This window comes from Lepeophtheirus salmonis, chromosome 4 (genome assembly GCF_016086655.4).
Source record: "Lepeophtheirus salmonis chromosome 4, UVic_Lsal_1.4, whole genome shotgun sequence".
In the NCBI taxonomy this organism is placed as follows: domain Eukaryota; kingdom Metazoa; phylum Arthropoda; class Copepoda; order Siphonostomatoida; family Caligidae; genus Lepeophtheirus; species Lepeophtheirus salmonis.
Window position 1 is genome coordinate 43,158,822 of NC_052134.2, and position 17,456 is coordinate 43,176,277.

The following is a 17,456-nucleotide window of genomic DNA, read 5'->3' on the forward strand; positions in this document are numbered from 1 at the left end:
AGTGAGGAAAAATCAGCATTTCTATTGGGATCCCCAAAACAATTGCCACCTGCAAGCTTTTTTCTCTCCGTCAATAGCCATTTCGTAACATTCTTATATTATGTGATTACTTATTATTATTTATTAAGGGGCATGACGTCATGAAATTGACATTGAAATCCTAAACAATATTATGATATTGTTGCCTATTTGCTAGTGCACCCCTATAAAAATAGGATAACTTAAAAAAATAAAAATTATAATTTTTATTTTTGAGCTGTATATTTTTAAATTAAACATTTAATAATTTTCTATAATAAGTATTTAAGCTACGATGGTCCTTATCGCCATAAATGATGAATAAGTTATAAGTGCCTAAAGGAGAGTGTAATTTTTAATAATTTTTTTAGCATAAAGAAGGAAATACATCATTTTCAGGAAATGATACAGAATCAATAAAAACCCTTTTACATAAGTTTTATTAATACTAGTTTTAATTTGGGATTTGGTTTAAGGGTAAAAAAGGACTCTAAACGATAATAATCCTGAAATATTTTTATCTCTAATATTTCAAAATTATAAATATTGTCAAAAAAATTAAGATCCATTTTGGATTTTACGCTCATAAGCTTCAATAAATATGGACAAATTTCCCCCTCCAATTGCTCCCTTGTGTTATTAATGTAATATAATATCATTTTGAGTACTTTTTATTTATAATATTTTCCTCTTCTTCTTAAATTCTTTATATTGCATGAAGAGTAATTTTTAAGAAACTTTGGTTTTTGCAAATTGGTCTAATTAGAAGCTGCAGGATTAATTAGGATTCGGAGCTGCAGGACATATGCATTTTATATTCAACTTTATTTGGATACATATAATTAAGGACGAATTGATTGACAATTAAAGAGGTTTCATTTGAAACACTTAGATGCAGAAAACATTATAGATGGGAGATTTTTACTTTTTTTAAATAATTGAAACTAGGAAAAATTTAAATATAAAAATAAATAGTAAAATAAAAAATACTGCATTTTCAGTCATAATACGATCCTCTAAATTTATATTAGAATTGTCGAAAAAGAGGGGGTTTCGGGGAACATGGATCACTTCCAAATCTTATTACATATAAATTGCATGTGTTTATGAAATGTTTCATCAAACGACATCAGGGGATAATAGTTTATATGTCGGTTATAAGAACTACCCGTCCTTGGCACCGGTCTTTTGAAGTTTTCCTTAAAATGCCTAGGCTTACTAAATCAAGTTCAATATATGAAGTATGTATTAAGAGCATTGTAATACATAATAATATAATACAAGGGGTGGCGGTGGATAATTATTCAGCTTTTGCACCATTGGTTCACTTGCACAACCCGTTGGCTTGGATGTATCAATAGAAGGAGTTCTTGATGCTCAGGACTGAGGCTGCGATAGGTTTTGATCCCTCTTGTGGACAAGTGGTTCAATTGCGTAACACGATTGCCGGGTGTATTATAATATGTTAGAAGGGGTCCTTGATAATTAAAATAGTGGCTTTGGTTTTTAAGTTTTGATCCCTCTTAGGTACCGGCTGGCCATCTGTACAAACTGTTGGCCGAGGTATATCTTACAAAAAATCTCGTGACAATTTCTTATCATACTATAGATTGATTGTCTGAATAGAGTATACATTTAAATGAAAATACACTAGACTATCAAATTGCTCCCAATTAATTGTTTGGCAATCAAATCACACACAATGATTTTATATGATAATAAAAATGAAGGTAAAATAACAACTCTATTGGAAGTTTTATCAATTACCCGGGAAAAGTGCAAAATATCAGAAAGTAAAAGTTGAACTTGCTGTCACAATAAATTAGCAAAATAAATTTGATATAAAATAAATTTCAACCCAACTTCATTATGTGCCGTGTCTTCAGTTTGAGAGTGCCGATAATAACCATTTATTGCATAAAGTAATCTATATTTTAAACAAATTGTTATTATCGCCACGGCACATAATGAAGTTGGGTTGATATTTATGTCATTTCAAATTTATTCTGACAACTTATTGTGACAACTTTTACTTGCAGATATTTATTTATTACATTATATATAATTCTTATGAATCTTTAATTGAAATAACTCACGGTTATATTGATCACTCAATGTAGAGTAATTCACCTATAATGTAACAGACAAACTTATTTCTAGATCAGTTCTATAATCCTTATTTCTATTAATAACTGATATTTTTTCATAGGAAATAAATAGAGCTAGATTGGAAGTACTTGGGTTGAAGCTGTTGATTCTAATAACTAAATCTTGTTCAGTAATGTCCTCAAATTTAGTCTTCAAAAAGCAAGTAAATTTAAAACTTCGATACATGTATTTATTTTCTTTTAAACCATCAAGGACTTATTTCATTGATTAAAATCTTATTTGCAGTATTGCACTTTTAATATTTCAAGTCTCTTTGAATTATTACACTAAATCCAATAAGCGGACATCCTATAATGAATTAAAATTAGTTATCATTAATTAATTAAAAATATAGATATAAAATCAAAATAATAATGAATTATCTTCTCAAAACAAGAGTTATCATTTCACTAATTTTGTGTGTTGTGCAAAATACCTTAATCTAATTTTTTTATGTACAAAAATTGAACTTAATCTTCCATTCAATCTACTCTTATTTTTGTAGGCCAACAAATGATATATAATGTTTGTTTGAGCTACGACAAATTTGAAACATCATCTTCTCTAAAAAAATTTTGGTCCCTTAATTTCCGTTTACGCCTCACCTGAGCCAGTGGCATAATACTAGTCCTTTGTTTAATTGTCACTTCAGTTTTTAATCCTAAAGATGGTATAGCATTTTTACTTTAGATACGTCTTTTTAGTTCTTCATTTTTTCCTTTATTTCTGTTTCAAAATCATAATGTTTTAAAGTAAGGTAAACCAGTGTGTCAACAAGTAACAATACAATTTGAAGGCATATTGCACATGTATGAAGAATAATCAATTGTTTTTCAAAATAATATTTATTTTTAACAAATTGACGATAAAAAATATATTTATACAACTAATTTATAAAAACAGAAATTGTTATAATAGAGAGGTTGCATGATTTTAAAAGCGAATAGTTTAAGATGTTAAGTAATCCATGGTTAAAGTCACATTAATTATATTTATATATATAAGGGCTAATACAGTACGGGGATGAATGGCAATTCTGTTCGATTCGAACCTTACGGTTCGATGTGTTTTTACACTCGGTGCAGTACGGATAAATATATATACAGGGTGTCCACTATAAATTGGAACTACTTTAAACTTCCTCCAGATCCATAATGTGGATATTTGGGGTTAAACAATACTAATATAAAAGGTTGCTTGAACAATACACTATAATTTCCACCACAATTGTTTTGACAACAAACAATAGTCATCATTGAACAAGCAAGGAGAGACGCCATCCTCGAATTGGCTCGCGCGGGAAACAAGCCCTCTGCTATCTACAAGCTTCTTAACTACCCAAGACCACGGTGTACCGGGTCTTCAATACCTGGGAGGTTGAGGGGAAGGTCTGCTGCAAGGCCCAAAACATGAGAAGTGATCGAATCCGTACTCCCCGCTTCCTTGAAGGCCTCTGGAAGTCCATCAAGGCTTCGCCGAGGACTTCCTTGTCCAGGTTGGCCAAGAACCATGGAGTGAGCAAGCAGCTGGTCTCCAAGGCTGTGAATGAGGACCTCGGGTAGAAGTCATACCGAATGGCAAAACAACACATCCTCACTGCATCCATGAAGGCCACCAGGCTCACCAACGGTAAGCGTCTCCTGAATGACCTAAAGAGCCATGGAGGAAGAATCATCTTCTTCTCCGACGAGAAGAACTGGACTGTCGACAGAAGCTACAACGTCCAGAATGACAGGTAGCTTCTCAAGGAGAGAGAAGAGGTCCCTGCGGTCTTCACCACAAAGTTCCCAGCCTCTGTGATGCCCCTGGGTGTCATATGCAGCACCAGCGAGTGGATGCCTCCTTTCTTCTTCAATCCCAAGGAAAGGGTTAACGCGATAAGGTACTGCAAAGTCATGGAGGAGTTCGTCATCCCCTGGATGAAGGATACGGCCGCTGGGAGGGAGTTCATATTCCAACAACACTCAGCGCCCGCACACATCGCCATGAGGACCACTAACCTCTTCAACTCCCACGACATCACTTTCTGGGATCGCAACACCTGGCCCTCCAACTCACCCGACCTCATTCCGTTTGATTACTACTAGTAAGGGAAGTTGGAGAGGGAGGTGTGCAAGGTCAGCCACAAGAGCATCGCGGCCCTGAAGGGCTCCATTACGACGGAGTGGAATACTGTCGATTCCGCGGAAGTCATCAGGGGATGGAAACCTTTAGGGACAGGATGGAGAAGATGGTGGCTGCTGAGGGAGGACATGTTGACTAAATTTATTGTTTAATATCATATCTAACTTTTGCATATTAAAAAATACACTCCAAATTCCATTTTCATCAAGCCGGTTGAATTTTAAGATAGTTCCAATTTATTGTGGACACCCTGTAGTATTATATAATATATTATTCGCATATATTTTATACCATCCTTTGTTTTTGAGAGACGTTAAGTATATTTAGGAATAATCTTAAAAAATTTTAAAATTAAATATTAATTTTTTTGTAGAAAAATTTCAATAATTTGCATGTATTCACAAAAAATTAATTTAAAAAAAAATTCAAAAATCTACATTTGTTCACAAAAAATTTCAATTATTAATTTTTTTTTCAAAAATCCACAGCAATTCCTTAAAAATATATTTTTCATAAAATAAACTTCAAATATTAAATATTTTGGAAATAAATTTTAGAAAGTTATAGCTAATCACAGAAAATTAAATATTTTGGAAAAAAAATTTGAAAAATTAAATTTTTTATTAATAAGCAAGAATTGCTTAATTAGTGTTTAAGCTACATCCCCTCCAACCCATTCCCTGCAGACGCCCCTTAGTTGTTACAACATTATTTTTTATTTAATAAATTAAAGTCAAAATATGATATGTTCGTAATAACTTGTACTATAAAAAAAACAAAAAAATAAAAATTGCAAGATATGTGCAATCATCTTAATACATTTATTTTTAGCCTTATTAAATTATTGATTATTTTTATGGAAAATTCCAAGGATCAACAGTCTGGAGGACCGGTCTTAATTAATATATGCATTTTATGGAGAATTAATTACTTATAAACAGGTTGTGAATTTATTATCATTCATAAAAAAAATTATATTTAAGTACTGGTTTACATAGTTCTCCATGATTTCGTCAAACAAACTCTCTTGACTCGAATTTCAAACTTTGAGTTGGTCAGGGCCATTCATTTCAATAACTTCAAAGAAGAACCATTTCAAAATAATCTCGATGCAAGTTTACGAGGGAAAACACCATAACGATACTTACCTTTACATATTAGATATGAAGACCACCGAAGAGTCCATAGTTTCAATTTTACACGAAACCCAAGAGATTATCTTCTCCAATGTTGTAGTTGAATGGAGAAACAAATTGTTATTACTTTATATATTTATTTGCCTGATTCGAGATCGTTTATTTATAAATGAACATCAGTCGAACTTTTCGAAATCGATACTAAATTGAACATTCTATGTAATGATTCGGTTCGTGTTTCTGAAAAGGATAAACACACCTTTCCGGTCCTTTGCCAAAAGCTCTTTAATCTTAAAGATGTCTCTTCTCATTAAAAAAAATGAGATTTAAGCGTTCCGTTCCATTAGGTCATAGTAATTTCGGAAGGGTTGTAGTTGTCCACAGGAAAAAGTATCCTAGAAACACAACTATACTAATTCAGGGGCCATTTTTGAAAATGAGGAGGGACTAAAAGCCATCCTAGCGGACCCCCCTTTTATAAATATTCATGTAAATGTGAATTAACCACTCTAAAAAGTACATAGTTATTATTCATGTCCCTTTTTCGCAGTAATAATTTAATTTCTCTTGTATTCAATGAAAATACCCTATGTATTTTTTCAATGGCGCAAACTTAGTATTTTTAGTCGGACATTACTGTTTTGAATATAAAGTTGATTAATTTTTTATGATTCCCATAGACATTTCAGACAAAAAAAGCTTTTGCGTCCCAGACATACATGAAATTATTCTCGTTTTTCTACATTTAATCTAGCAATCTCACTTGGAGTTTCCAAATATTTTATCCCTCAAAAACTATACAGCATCGTTTAACGAGCACTCTAGTATATGTATGTGTACTGTAATTTTTTGTCGTCATTCGGGCAATTTATGCTAAAATATCATTTTAGCATATTTTTCCAAAAAATTTAATTTTTTCTGAATAGTTATGTATTTTTGATATTTTTTTCCTAAAAATATAATATTTGATTTTTTTTCAAAAGATTTTTTATTTTAAATTTAATGAACCAATGGACGGAAAAGTACATGCAACATTTCCCTAATATAAGCCTTTTCCTTATGGATTCCTGTTTGCAATTTAAAGTTGATGAATAGTTTATATAGTTTGATCAAAGAAAAGGTTAATAATTAATTGGTTTTGCTCAGTTGCAATACATCAATGAATTTTCAAGAATTAATTCATTCTGAATTGAGACTTTTCATACCAATTGACTCCAAATCGACAACTTGGCCTTTCAGAGAGTCCTCTCTTTTTATCATTGACGTATCAACATTACAGCAGGCTGGTATAAAAAAGAAAAATTGAGAAACAACTCTAAATAGCTATGTATTTTCAAAAATTTTGTCCAAAAAATTTAATTTTTGATATTCTTGTCAAAAAATTCTATATTAAAATATAATTTTAAATAACTATTATTTAAAATATTAAAGAATTGGAATCGGCACCAGAAATTTTTACAAGAATGGCATGGGGATCGGCATTGGGATTTTTTATTTAATTACCCCATTACTATTACAGATCATATGATGTTTTACAGGCAATTACGAAACCTTACATAAGAAAATTTATTATTTTTCGATATTGGGTAATTATTTCATGTAGTAATTATTTATGATTATTCTCATTTTAAATTTAAGGCCTTATAAGTCGTGATTTTTTTAATCAAAGCCAATCTATTACCAAGTTCCACATTGTATATTGAATTTTGATCACACGTCATAAGGGAGTTATAAAAGCAGCTTCCAACCAAAGAATCAAAAAGTTTGTTTATTATAACTTAAAGAACAGAACTTAATCGCTTACTTTAAATTACTGATCTATTTTTACGAAAACTAATCTTGTCTGATTTTATGGTGCAACGTAACGATTATATCAAAACGTCTAACTCCCAATAAACAATAATAAACTACTTTGGCGCTTGAATAAATTTTATTTAAAAAAAATTACAATTTTTTTTTTAATAACCACAAAAATCAGAAAAAGGCTTGATTGATTTATTTTTTAAAAAGGGAATTAAAAAAAACAAAAAAACTGCCATTAAATGAAATACAAACACTATTAATTAAGAAAATGATTGACAAGTCAGCCTTTTGTTAATTCTAAAAACAGAATAAATGATTACTTTAAATTTAAAAACTTTAAATTTTTTGGCCAGTGAAATTTTAATACGAAAAAGCCTTAATCGGCAAATTATAATGCTATATTACCTCCCAAAAATAAGAATTTTCCTTCTTACTAGACAATTTAATATTTGAAATTTCGATCTAATTAAATAATTTTTTTGTAATTAGTTGTAGATTTTTGAATTTTTTTTCAAAAATTAAATATTTTGATATTAAATATGGATATATGTGAATTTCTTTTCCACAAAAGTTTAACTTTTGTAATTTACTATGGATTTGTAGAATTTTTTTTCCAAAGAATATTTGTATCTCTAAACATGAAAAGTCTCATAATTAAAAGGAATCTAAAGGCTATTATTTTATTTTTTGAGTATCTGTGGAGGAAATTTAGCTACAAAAACCAAGCCACTTTACTAGGGAATAGTAAAGTGGCTTGACATATATTGCCAAAAAAACTCCCATTGAGATATTCAATCAGGTTGAAGATTTTAGAGATATTTTAATAAATACCACAGCATTAAGTATGAAAATACCAAGAGTCTATGGACAGTTATTTAACTTTCCCTTCAACATACTGAGTTTCATACAATCTAAATCAGAATGTACTTGAAAAATTTAAAACATATTGCTAGTATTTAAAAAAAAAAACTTCCTTGTTCTTCAAAACATTTAACGCTGCAAAGATTTTATTAATGCATTTTTATTTACGTTTTTGGTGTATTGTATCTATTTTTACGCATTTCTAAGAATATTCTATGAATGATAAGTATTCTTTCTTTTAATATAATTACTTTTCAATATGGCTAAGGGAATACTTCATACTTTTGTAGAATTTTGTAACAAGTTGACAAAAGAAGTGATATATCTCTGGAGGTCTAATTTTAAACTAAAATGTCAAGATAACTTTTAAAAAGTAAAAAAAAAAAAAAAAGGGAATGTATGTTATTCTTTACGCTATTGCTGCTCACTGTAAAATTGCCCTAAACTAAATAGTTGCAATTACCTTCAAAGGCAATTTTGGAAAAATTAGTGACTACATATGTAGGCTTTATCACTAAATAGACTAAAAAATATGATAGGTTAATTTTCAAACCAGCTCCGAGTAATTAAACCAAAAAAGAAAAGTGATGCAACTGTCACGAGTATCCCCAAAATATGAGTTTAAATAAAGTGTCTGTGATTTTATTATATTTATTGAAGGATTAAGTTATCATTTAAAAAATTATATGATATCTCTACTTATACACTGTAATATTCAAAGAGTTTTATTAGGTATTATTTATCATTCAATTTCTTCTTTCCAATGGTCGAAAAATTAATTTTGATGTTTTCTGATTCCTCAACGGTGTCTGGTAACTGCATGCCATTCGTTTCTGGTAATAAAATGGTTAAAAATCCTGAGAGTATGCTTAAAGCTCCAAATATTATAGAAGAATATTTTCCAAGGAGTAAAACGTATGGAGCTAAAATACAACCAAATCTACTGATAAAATAGTTCAAAGATATTCCTGTGTTTCTCATAACAGTGGGATATATCTCCGATGTAAAAAGAACTAATATAGAGTAACAACAATTTGCTCCAAATCTTCCAATAGTTGACACTACAATTCTGATCCAAGGTAAATCTGACTCAAAATATAGAAACGGGTGTATGCAAAGGCAGGATCCAGAGAGTAGTAACATGATGATAAGGGACATTTTGCGACCTAATCTTGGATGCTGTATCATTTGTATCGAGATGACGTATCCAGGAATCTGGACAACTGCAGTGATTAGAAAGCCAATGTAGATATTATCCGATAGTTCCTGTTGATCAAGAAGTATGACATAGTATATAGCTGATATTGTAGTCCACAAAATCGAAAGAACGAATATTTTAATCCTTAGACTTGGAAACTTGAATAAATCCCAGTAGTTATAGGACGCTGACTCATTTTCATTATTTTTCGAGATGGATTTCATCTTTTCCAAAAGAACCTTGTACTCTATGTTATGTCCATTTGATTTTATGACTTTTTCCATAATGGAAGTGGCTTCCTCACATCTACCCTTAGAAAGTAACCATCTAGGTGATTCAGGAGTTGTCCAATAATACACTCCAATTAAACATAAGGGGGCTGTATAAATGATTTGTAAAATCCTCCAATTACTATTTACTAGAAATGCAATGAGCGCTGTGAGTAACAAACCAAACGACTCAAAAAACCATTGTCCAATTCCAGCTAAAGTCCTTTTGGATGGACCAACTAGTTCTATTCCCATCACCATTAACGTTGTTTCCACAACTGGAAGTGTTATCCCAACAAGGGCCCTTGATACTAGGAAGGAGTAATATCCCTGACAAAATGCTGTGAAACACCCAGATACGAACATCAAAGAAACTCCTATCAGTAGTATTTTTTTTCCTTCCAAACTTATCAGGCAGACTGCCAAAAAGGATGGATCCAATTAAATAACCTACCATGACGATTGCACTAACCCTGGACTTTTTTTTCACTTTCATCACAGACTAAATCCCACTCCTTCACGACAGAATCCCCAACAATACTCTCATCATATGCAAATCCACTATCCGAGCAGCTGTCATTTCCGATAAAGCATTGAATACTTTCAATATCCTGAATGGAAATTGAGTGATAAGAGGCGTTCAGAGTCTCATTTGGTAATAGGCATCTATGAGGAAGCTCTGCTCCAACAAAAACCCATCCCATTAGTTGCATTGCTGTCAAAGAAAAAAATATGGAGTTAAAGAACCAAACAAAAGCTTGATATCTTCCAAACTCTCCATGATCTTGTAGAAAATCATCTAAGGTCATCATTACATTACCATTAATGCTAGACATATTTATGTAAGCCTGCGTAGAAAAGAAGAATTATTTTATATTTTAATTAAAGTTTATATAATTGATATTAGATAATTAACCATTTGAAGTTATTGTATTATAATGAATATTTTTCATATACCGCTTACCTAGAAGATCAACTATGAGTAAATAAATATGCAGAAAGTGTAAAGGTAGGAAAAGTGTCCTTATACTGTAAGTCAAAGTAATGTCTCAAGTCTTTTTTGCTCACAAGTCTAAGCCCCAACTGCAATATTATTAAGACGATAAAAATAAAGTAATACAAGTTATCCAAAAAGGAGATTTGAAGTATATTCTACTCACGCCAAATTGGATATATATAAGTGAATTTTTTAGAAGAAGTCCTCTTTAAACTAATAAAAGTATTATATTTATTTCATATATTTTAAAAGAAAAGCAACTACAGATATAAACGAGAGGAATATGAATTCACATTGAGTATTTATGAAGTTTGTACCTACCGGGTTAATACAATGTATTCAACTGTATTTTTGCTTCGTGATAAATAATAATTAGGAATATCATAGCAAAAAAAATCTGGGATATATTTATTGCTTGCCAGACTGAGTACCAAAGGCAGATCGGGGCAATCGAAGGAAGATACTTCTAACTTGATAATTCATATGAATAGATGTTCGAGTTTATTATTATTTATTACAAGCATAATGTCATGAAATTGACATTGAAAATGTAACCAATATTTCACTTAAAAAAATTAAAATTATAAAAAAAATTCTTAGAGGTGTACATTTTTAAATAAACATGTAATAATCCTGAAATACTTTCATCTCAGATATTTCAGAATTATAACCATTGAGAGAAAAACTGAGATCTGTTGTGGATTCTACACTCAAAGATAAATCCCATTACAGGCTTCAATTGATTTGAACAAATTGTTCCCTTGTGTTATTAATGTGATATAAAATCATGATATTTATAAAATTTTCCTCTTCTTCTTCTTAAATACTTTACATTGCTTGAAGAGTAATTTTTAAGAAACTTTAGTTTATGCAAATTTGTCTAATTAGGAGCTGCAGGATTAAGACTTACATGCATTTTGTTTTCAACTTTATTGGGATACATTTAATTAAGGATGAATTGATTTATTAACAAGTAAAGAGGTTTAATTTGAAACGCTTCGATGCAGAAAACATTAGAAGTACCTTGCTTTTATGTAGGTATAAGGCAATCAAGCATTTCAAATGAAAAAATAATTTTCAATAATAATTAAAACTAAGAAAGTTTCAGATCAAAACCACCGAAAATCTTAATAAATTAAAAAAAACTGCATTTTCAGTCAATTTGATCCTCCAAATTTATATTAAAATTGTCGAAAAAGTATTAAACATAAAATTAAGTATGTTACATATGTGTTAAATTTTGCCACATATAGCCTGCCTACTCCTAATATAATGAAATAATAAAAAAACAAGAAAAATACTCTATGACATCATGAGAGTTCGCTTTTACCTTCTTTAAGGAATGATAAGGAGGGCTGTATTAAATGGAGCCAGAGTGGACTGCAATGCTTGGCACTAAATAATGACCTACATTTACACTTACGGACATAGATAAAATATGTAATTAAAATGGTGGTTACCTCCACTTTTTTTTTATGCTGTTCTTTCGAAAATTTAATACTTATAAGAAAAATACTTCAAGACATTAGTATACCTCTTAGTTGTGAATTATTTTATCTTGGTGATCGTATTATAAGTTACTTAATCTAAAGAAAAACATAGTTCATATTTAAAAAGAAAATCTGGATCACTACCGATATAATTTAGAAAAATACTCTCAAACACACTCTCCCAAAGAAAGATTCTTCTCCAAAAAACCACAAAGGGAGTTCGTTCATTGAAATCGTTCTTTCTCTGATCTTGATCTAGACTCCTAAAAGTCAAGATTTCGGCCCATGAAAACTGTTGCCAAAACTAATGTCGAAGAAGATCGATTACAATTTTTTTTTGTATAAAAAAGTTATTGATCCAGTAGATGTTAAAAGAAATGCAACAAAATTTAATGGTTTTAAATGATTAAATATGCAGTCAAGAATTGGGTAAATAATTTTTGTATAAGGGAGTGTTCGACATTAAAGTATAAATTATAGACGTTTTTATTGAAGTATTTATCAATGCAAACAGTAAGCAAGTTTAGTACCTTATCAAAAAGCTATCAAGTTATCTTAGTACGCCTTATGCAATATATACTACTTTTTTTTCAAAAAATAAATAAATTATATACCTTACTTTTTGACCTTAAATTTTTCAAAATATATATGACCTTTGATATTTTAAAAATGAATTAAATCATACCTTCATTTTCGTAGTATATTTTGTACATTTAGTTTAAATATCACTGATTGAAAAAATTAATTGGAATCGGAGAATTTGGTATTTTTTCTGGAATCAGGATCGTCATCACTAGGGCATTCAGTTTTGTTCAAAAATTTTCTAAAACAGATTACATTGCAATAATAATTTAGCAAATAAAATATAATATTTAAAAAAAAAACAAAACTATTACTCATTCTAATCACCATTGGTAATCATGTACTACAATACAAATTTACCTTTCAATCATCCAAAACCGTCCATAGCTTCATAACAATAAAATAATAATTAACAAATAATCCCTTTCAAAATCTTAAAATACAATTTTATTATGGGTAAAATGCCATCAAATTTATCGTCTCTTATAATGCACAATTTGTATATTTTATACTGTGCCTTTGTAATTATTGTATCGATTTTTCTGTCGTTTGCTGTTGATAAAAAATCATTTCTCGAAAGTTTGGGGGCAAATCCCTCTTCAATAATGATTTGTATGCCACTGTAGATTTATGTTAATTGGCTGCTTTCCCAGAGTAAGTGTTCGGTTTTTTATCATTTTCAAGCACAGAAAAAACAATCTGCTCACCTGTCTTTGTAGTATTTCAAGTGTATTTTAAGAGTACCAGAAAGTACTTTGTACTTAAACTATTTCTTAGGAGGGGTTAAATACTTATTTTTAATGGTTTTGATGCATTGCTGTGGAGTTCTTGGGATTTTACGACGGCTTAAGTAAACAATGAAAGGAGTAAGTAACTTAAGAATTTTTGCTTTTTTACTATAACATATAATATTTGAAATTTTTTATCAACAAAATTAAATATTTGAAATCTAATTTAGTTTTCGAAAAAGTTTAATATATCAAATTTTTTCCCAAAATTTTAATTTCCTGTGCATAATTATGTATTTTCGAAATTTTTCTTTAAAAAATTTAATATTTGATTTTTTTTCCAAACAGCTTTAGATTTTGGAACTTTTTCGAGAAATAAATGATTGAAATTTAAAAGATAATCAAATATCTTGAAAAATTTAAGGTCAAAAAGAAAACTTAACTTTTTTTTTATAACGGAAATCCTAACATGATAACATTAGTTTTGTTAAAGTAGATTATAGCTTTTTAATGACGTATCATACTTGACTATCATTGTTTTAATTTACGATATATCACTAAGATTTTATTCATCCAAATGCCAATTTTTTCACCTGAATCCCATCAAAATCAGATTTAGATTGAGTTACAGATCCAAATTTTCATTTGTAAGTTCATCTACTGTCAATAATGCTATATATTAATTTTGAGTCAAATCTGTTCTCTCGTAAAATTTTTAATTGGATTAGTTTTATTAAGGAGAGTTCTTTGTTATAGAAATGTATGCACTTATATAACAACTTATTAGAATAATTTAATCCCTATAGTAATTCATTTAATGATGCAGTTATTTTTATTTTAATATTAATGACGTCCTATGTGGCTCCTCGGCTAAAATAATAGAAAATAACTTCAGAGAAAAAACCAACAGCAAAGAAAATGATTTAAATTGTGCCCCAATCATTGATATTTTAATGTAAGGATGTATTTGCAAAATACAAGCTTCGTTTGTTTTCTAAATGTCCAATGGAGTGGTACCAAGACCAAAAGTAAGTAACAAGTACAACATTGTTATTTCAAAATCAAGATATTTGTTATACCTAAAAATATAACATTTTGCTTTGTATTGAAGATTTTACTAAAGGTATGGCATATTTGTCAAATATGAAGAACTATAATCGTTATTAATCCCAAAGTGGGGGTCGCGTGGGGGTCGCGAGACACAGATGCGGGGTCGCGAAATGCATTCCAAAAAACAAATACAATTTTTTTTTTTTTTTTTTATTAAAAAAAAAAAAGAATTATATTTTTTTTTTTTGTATAACATATACATATGAGTTGATATTAGAGTTAAACCATGCAATTGTAGCCGAGCGTTTAGTTGTTGTATTGAATAAGGCCTCAGCCTAAAGAAGACACAGGAGACATAGCAGCCGTTTAGTACAGCACATCCTTCCGGTAAAACCCCTCTTCAAAATAAGAGTCACTAAATAAAATAGCTTACACATTTCCCATCAGTTTTTTTCTTTTTTCTCCCCTTTTTTCCTCCACAAAAAGAACATTTCCTTTTTTTATCTTATGACACAGGTTAGCGACAGTTACATTTACAGCAGCACCAGTCACACGGTAGCTGGCCAAAACTCTTTTGGAAAGCAGCTGAAAATTATTGACAGTCACAATGAAACGTTGGTTAATACCAACCAAATCGAGGAGGCCACAGGAACAGGACAGGCTAGCGGAGAAGGAGAGGCTACCTGAGCTTGAGAAGCTAGCGGAGAAGGAGAGGCCAGCGGAGCTTGAGATGCCAGCGGAGCTTGAGATGCCAGCGGAGGTAGAGATGCAAGCGGAGCAGGAGAGGTCAGCGGAGGTAGAGAGCAGACAAGCATCCCCGTCCTCAAGTGCGTCGATCTTCGGCAGAGGTGGAGACCTCCGTGGCAATATACATCACCAGTCTGAGCAGCACACCAAGGATCGAAAATATCGAGAGGAATTTATCCAGTATGGATTTACATGTGTCATTATCAACGAACGACAACATCCCCAATGTGTGATATGCACTGAGGTACTTGCACATGAGAGCCTCAAGCCGGCAAAAATGCTCCGACACTTGAAAACCAAGCATCCCTCACTCGCTGCTAAACCATCCGATTTTTTCCGCAGAAAGGAGCGAGAGGTAAGAGACCAAAAGCAAGTCCTTACCAGCCAAACAAGAATCCCAGCCAAAGCTCAAAGGGCCTCATATGAGGTGGCATATTTAATTGCACAGGCTAAAAAGCCACACACAATTGGCGAAACCTTAATTAAACCTGCTGCTATAGCTATGAGTCGGGCCATGCATGGGGATAAATTAGCCCGTGAGCTGGAATCGGTGCCGCTGTCAAACGGGACTATTGCCCGGCGCATCACAGACATGGCCCAGGACATAATGTGCCAGCTGGTGGACAGAATAAAAGGAGGAAAATATGCTTTACAACTAGATGAATCGACAGATATATCCAACTCTGCCCAGCTGCTTGTTTTTGTCAGATACAGCTTTGACGGAAAACTAAATGAGGACATGCTGTTTTGCTCGCCGCTGGAGGGAACGTGCACAGGTGAGGACATTTTTGAAAAGCTTGACAGCAAACTAAAAGAAGAGGGACTATTTTGGGAAAATTGCATCGGTGTGTGTACGGACGGGGCTGGAGCGATGCTGGGGAAAAAGAAAGGACTGAAAGCGAGAGTATTATAAGTGGCGCCGCACATAAATTTCACACACTGCATGATTAACAGGGAATTGCTTGCCAGCAAAACGCTTGAACCAGACCTTAAACATGTTCTCGACACTGCGGTTAAAATGGTAAACTACATAAAAACACGTCCACTCAATGTTAGACTGTTTGCCTCTCTGTGTAACGAACTGGGATCAGAGCATGAGGGCCTGCTGTTCCATACCGAAGTCCGATGGCTCTCGCGGGGAAATGTGCTCAGCCGCCTGTATAAACTGCGGGACGAGGTGCGCCTTTTTCTGATGGAGCATGGATCCCAGCTCGCCGACCACCTCAATGACCCTGCATGGATAACAAGGCTGGTGTATTTGTCTTGCATATTTGAAAAATTAAATGGACTTAATCTGGCACTGCAAGGTGAAAACACTAACATCTTGTCAATGAATGACAAAATCTGCGCATTCAAGAGGAAACTCGAGCGCTGGTCAGGGCAAGTGAGAATGGGGAGTCTCGATATGTTTTCTGAGCTGGACGAATTCATCGAGGAAAATGCACTGAGTGTCAAAACTGTGCAGAAGTTCATCACAGCGCACCTTCAGTCTCTCCTGGAACACTTCAACAAGTATTTTCCGGAGGAAACTGCTCCAGAGAAATATGACTGGATAAGATCACCATTCACCGTTACGAGGGCTTATCATCTCACATCCGACCTGGAGGACGCATTGGTTGAACTGTCAAGTGACAGAACCTTACAGGCAGCATTTAACACCAAGACGCTGGCGGAGTTTTGGATTTCGGTCGAGAGGGAATACCCACAGCTATCCAAGGCCGCTATGCATCTCCTGATTCCATTTGGCTCTACTTACTTGTGCGAAAAAACGTTCTCAGCACTGACCTACATAAAAAATAAATACAGATCGCGGCTAAACGTGGAGGAGGATCTACGAGTGGCCGTCTCTAAAATAAAGCCCAGAATGGACTTGCTCTGCTCCAAGAATATTGCCCACCCATCTCATTAGGTGTGTTTAAGAAATGTAAATAATAGGCTAAAATAAGTATCCCTAATAAGTAAAGTTTTTGCACATGCAGCAATAAGGTGTCTGTTGCACGTTATAAGCGCACAGATCCTGTGTTTTTCTCAGACAAGACTTACCTGCGCACTTGTTTATAATTGTATGTTCACTCAGCCCTGCTGTTTAAAGTTTCCCTGTATTCTGGTTGTATTTTATTTCTCAAATTACTATAAAATAATTTCATCTCTGTAAGGCTGTTGTTATTTTGTGTTGTATTAATGCCCGTTTTGCATAGGCCAGGGGTAAGCAACCTTTACTATCGAAAGAGCCGTTTTGCCCCCTCTTCCCCCAAATCAAATTTGTCTGGAGCCGCAAATCATATTTGATAACACAGCTTATAAA

The 17,456-nt window shown here is 32.3% G+C and overlaps 3 protein-coding genes and 1 long non-coding RNA gene across 4 annotated transcripts; 2 read left to right on the forward strand and 2 right to left on the reverse strand.

Moving 5' to 3' along the window:
• Positions 1–5,092: 5,092 nt before the first annotated feature.
• On the reverse strand, positions 5,093–5,540 carry LOC121116818 (uncharacterized). The gene is made up of 2 exons (XR_005863949.1): positions 5,439–5,540; positions 5,093–5,367 (listed from the first exon to the last, which is right to left on the reverse strand). It is a non-coding gene; the product is annotated as an uncharacterized lncRNA (long non-coding RNA).
• A 3,178-nt stretch (positions 5,541–8,718) lies between these two features.
• LOC121116025 (organic cation transporter protein) lies at positions 8,719–10,775 on the reverse strand. The gene is made up of 3 exons (XM_040710220.2): positions 10,718–10,775; positions 10,522–10,640; positions 8,719–10,405 (listed from the first exon to the last, which is right to left on the reverse strand). Exon 3 carries the CDS (start codon positions 9,921–9,923, stop codon positions 8,826–8,828), a length of 1,098 nt encoding a protein of 365 aa, XP_040566154.1. The 5' UTR covers positions 9,924–10,405; positions 10,522–10,640; positions 10,718–10,775; the 3' UTR covers positions 8,719–8,825.
• A 4,236-nt stretch (positions 10,776–15,011) lies between these two features.
• LOC121116614 (zinc finger BED domain-containing protein 5-like) lies at positions 15,012–16,064 on the forward strand. Its single transcript, XM_040710878.1, has one exon. It carries the CDS (start codon positions 15,012–15,014, stop codon positions 16,062–16,064), a length of 1,053 nt encoding a protein of 350 aa, XP_040566812.1.
• A 477-nt stretch (positions 16,065–16,541) lies between these two features.
• On the forward strand, positions 16,542–17,060 carry LOC121116616 (protein FAM200A-like). Its single transcript, XM_040710879.1, has one exon. It carries the CDS (start codon positions 16,542–16,544, stop codon positions 17,058–17,060), a length of 519 nt encoding a protein of 172 aa, XP_040566813.1.
• Positions 17,061–17,456: the final 396 nt, after the last annotated feature.

Excerpts from the sequence above, each read along its gene's own strand:
- LOC121116616 (XM_040710879.1), top strand. The coding sequence starts at position 16,542 with ATGGGGAGTCTCGATATGTTTTCTGAGCTGGACGAATTCATCGAGGAA.
- LOC121116614 (XM_040710878.1), top strand. The coding sequence starts at position 15,012 with ATGAAACGTTGGTTAATACCAACCAAATCGAGGAGGCCACAGGAACAG.
- LOC121116025 (XM_040710220.2), bottom strand. The coding sequence starts at position 9,923 with ATGTTCGTATCTGGGTGTTTCACAGCATTTTGTCAGGGATATTACTCC.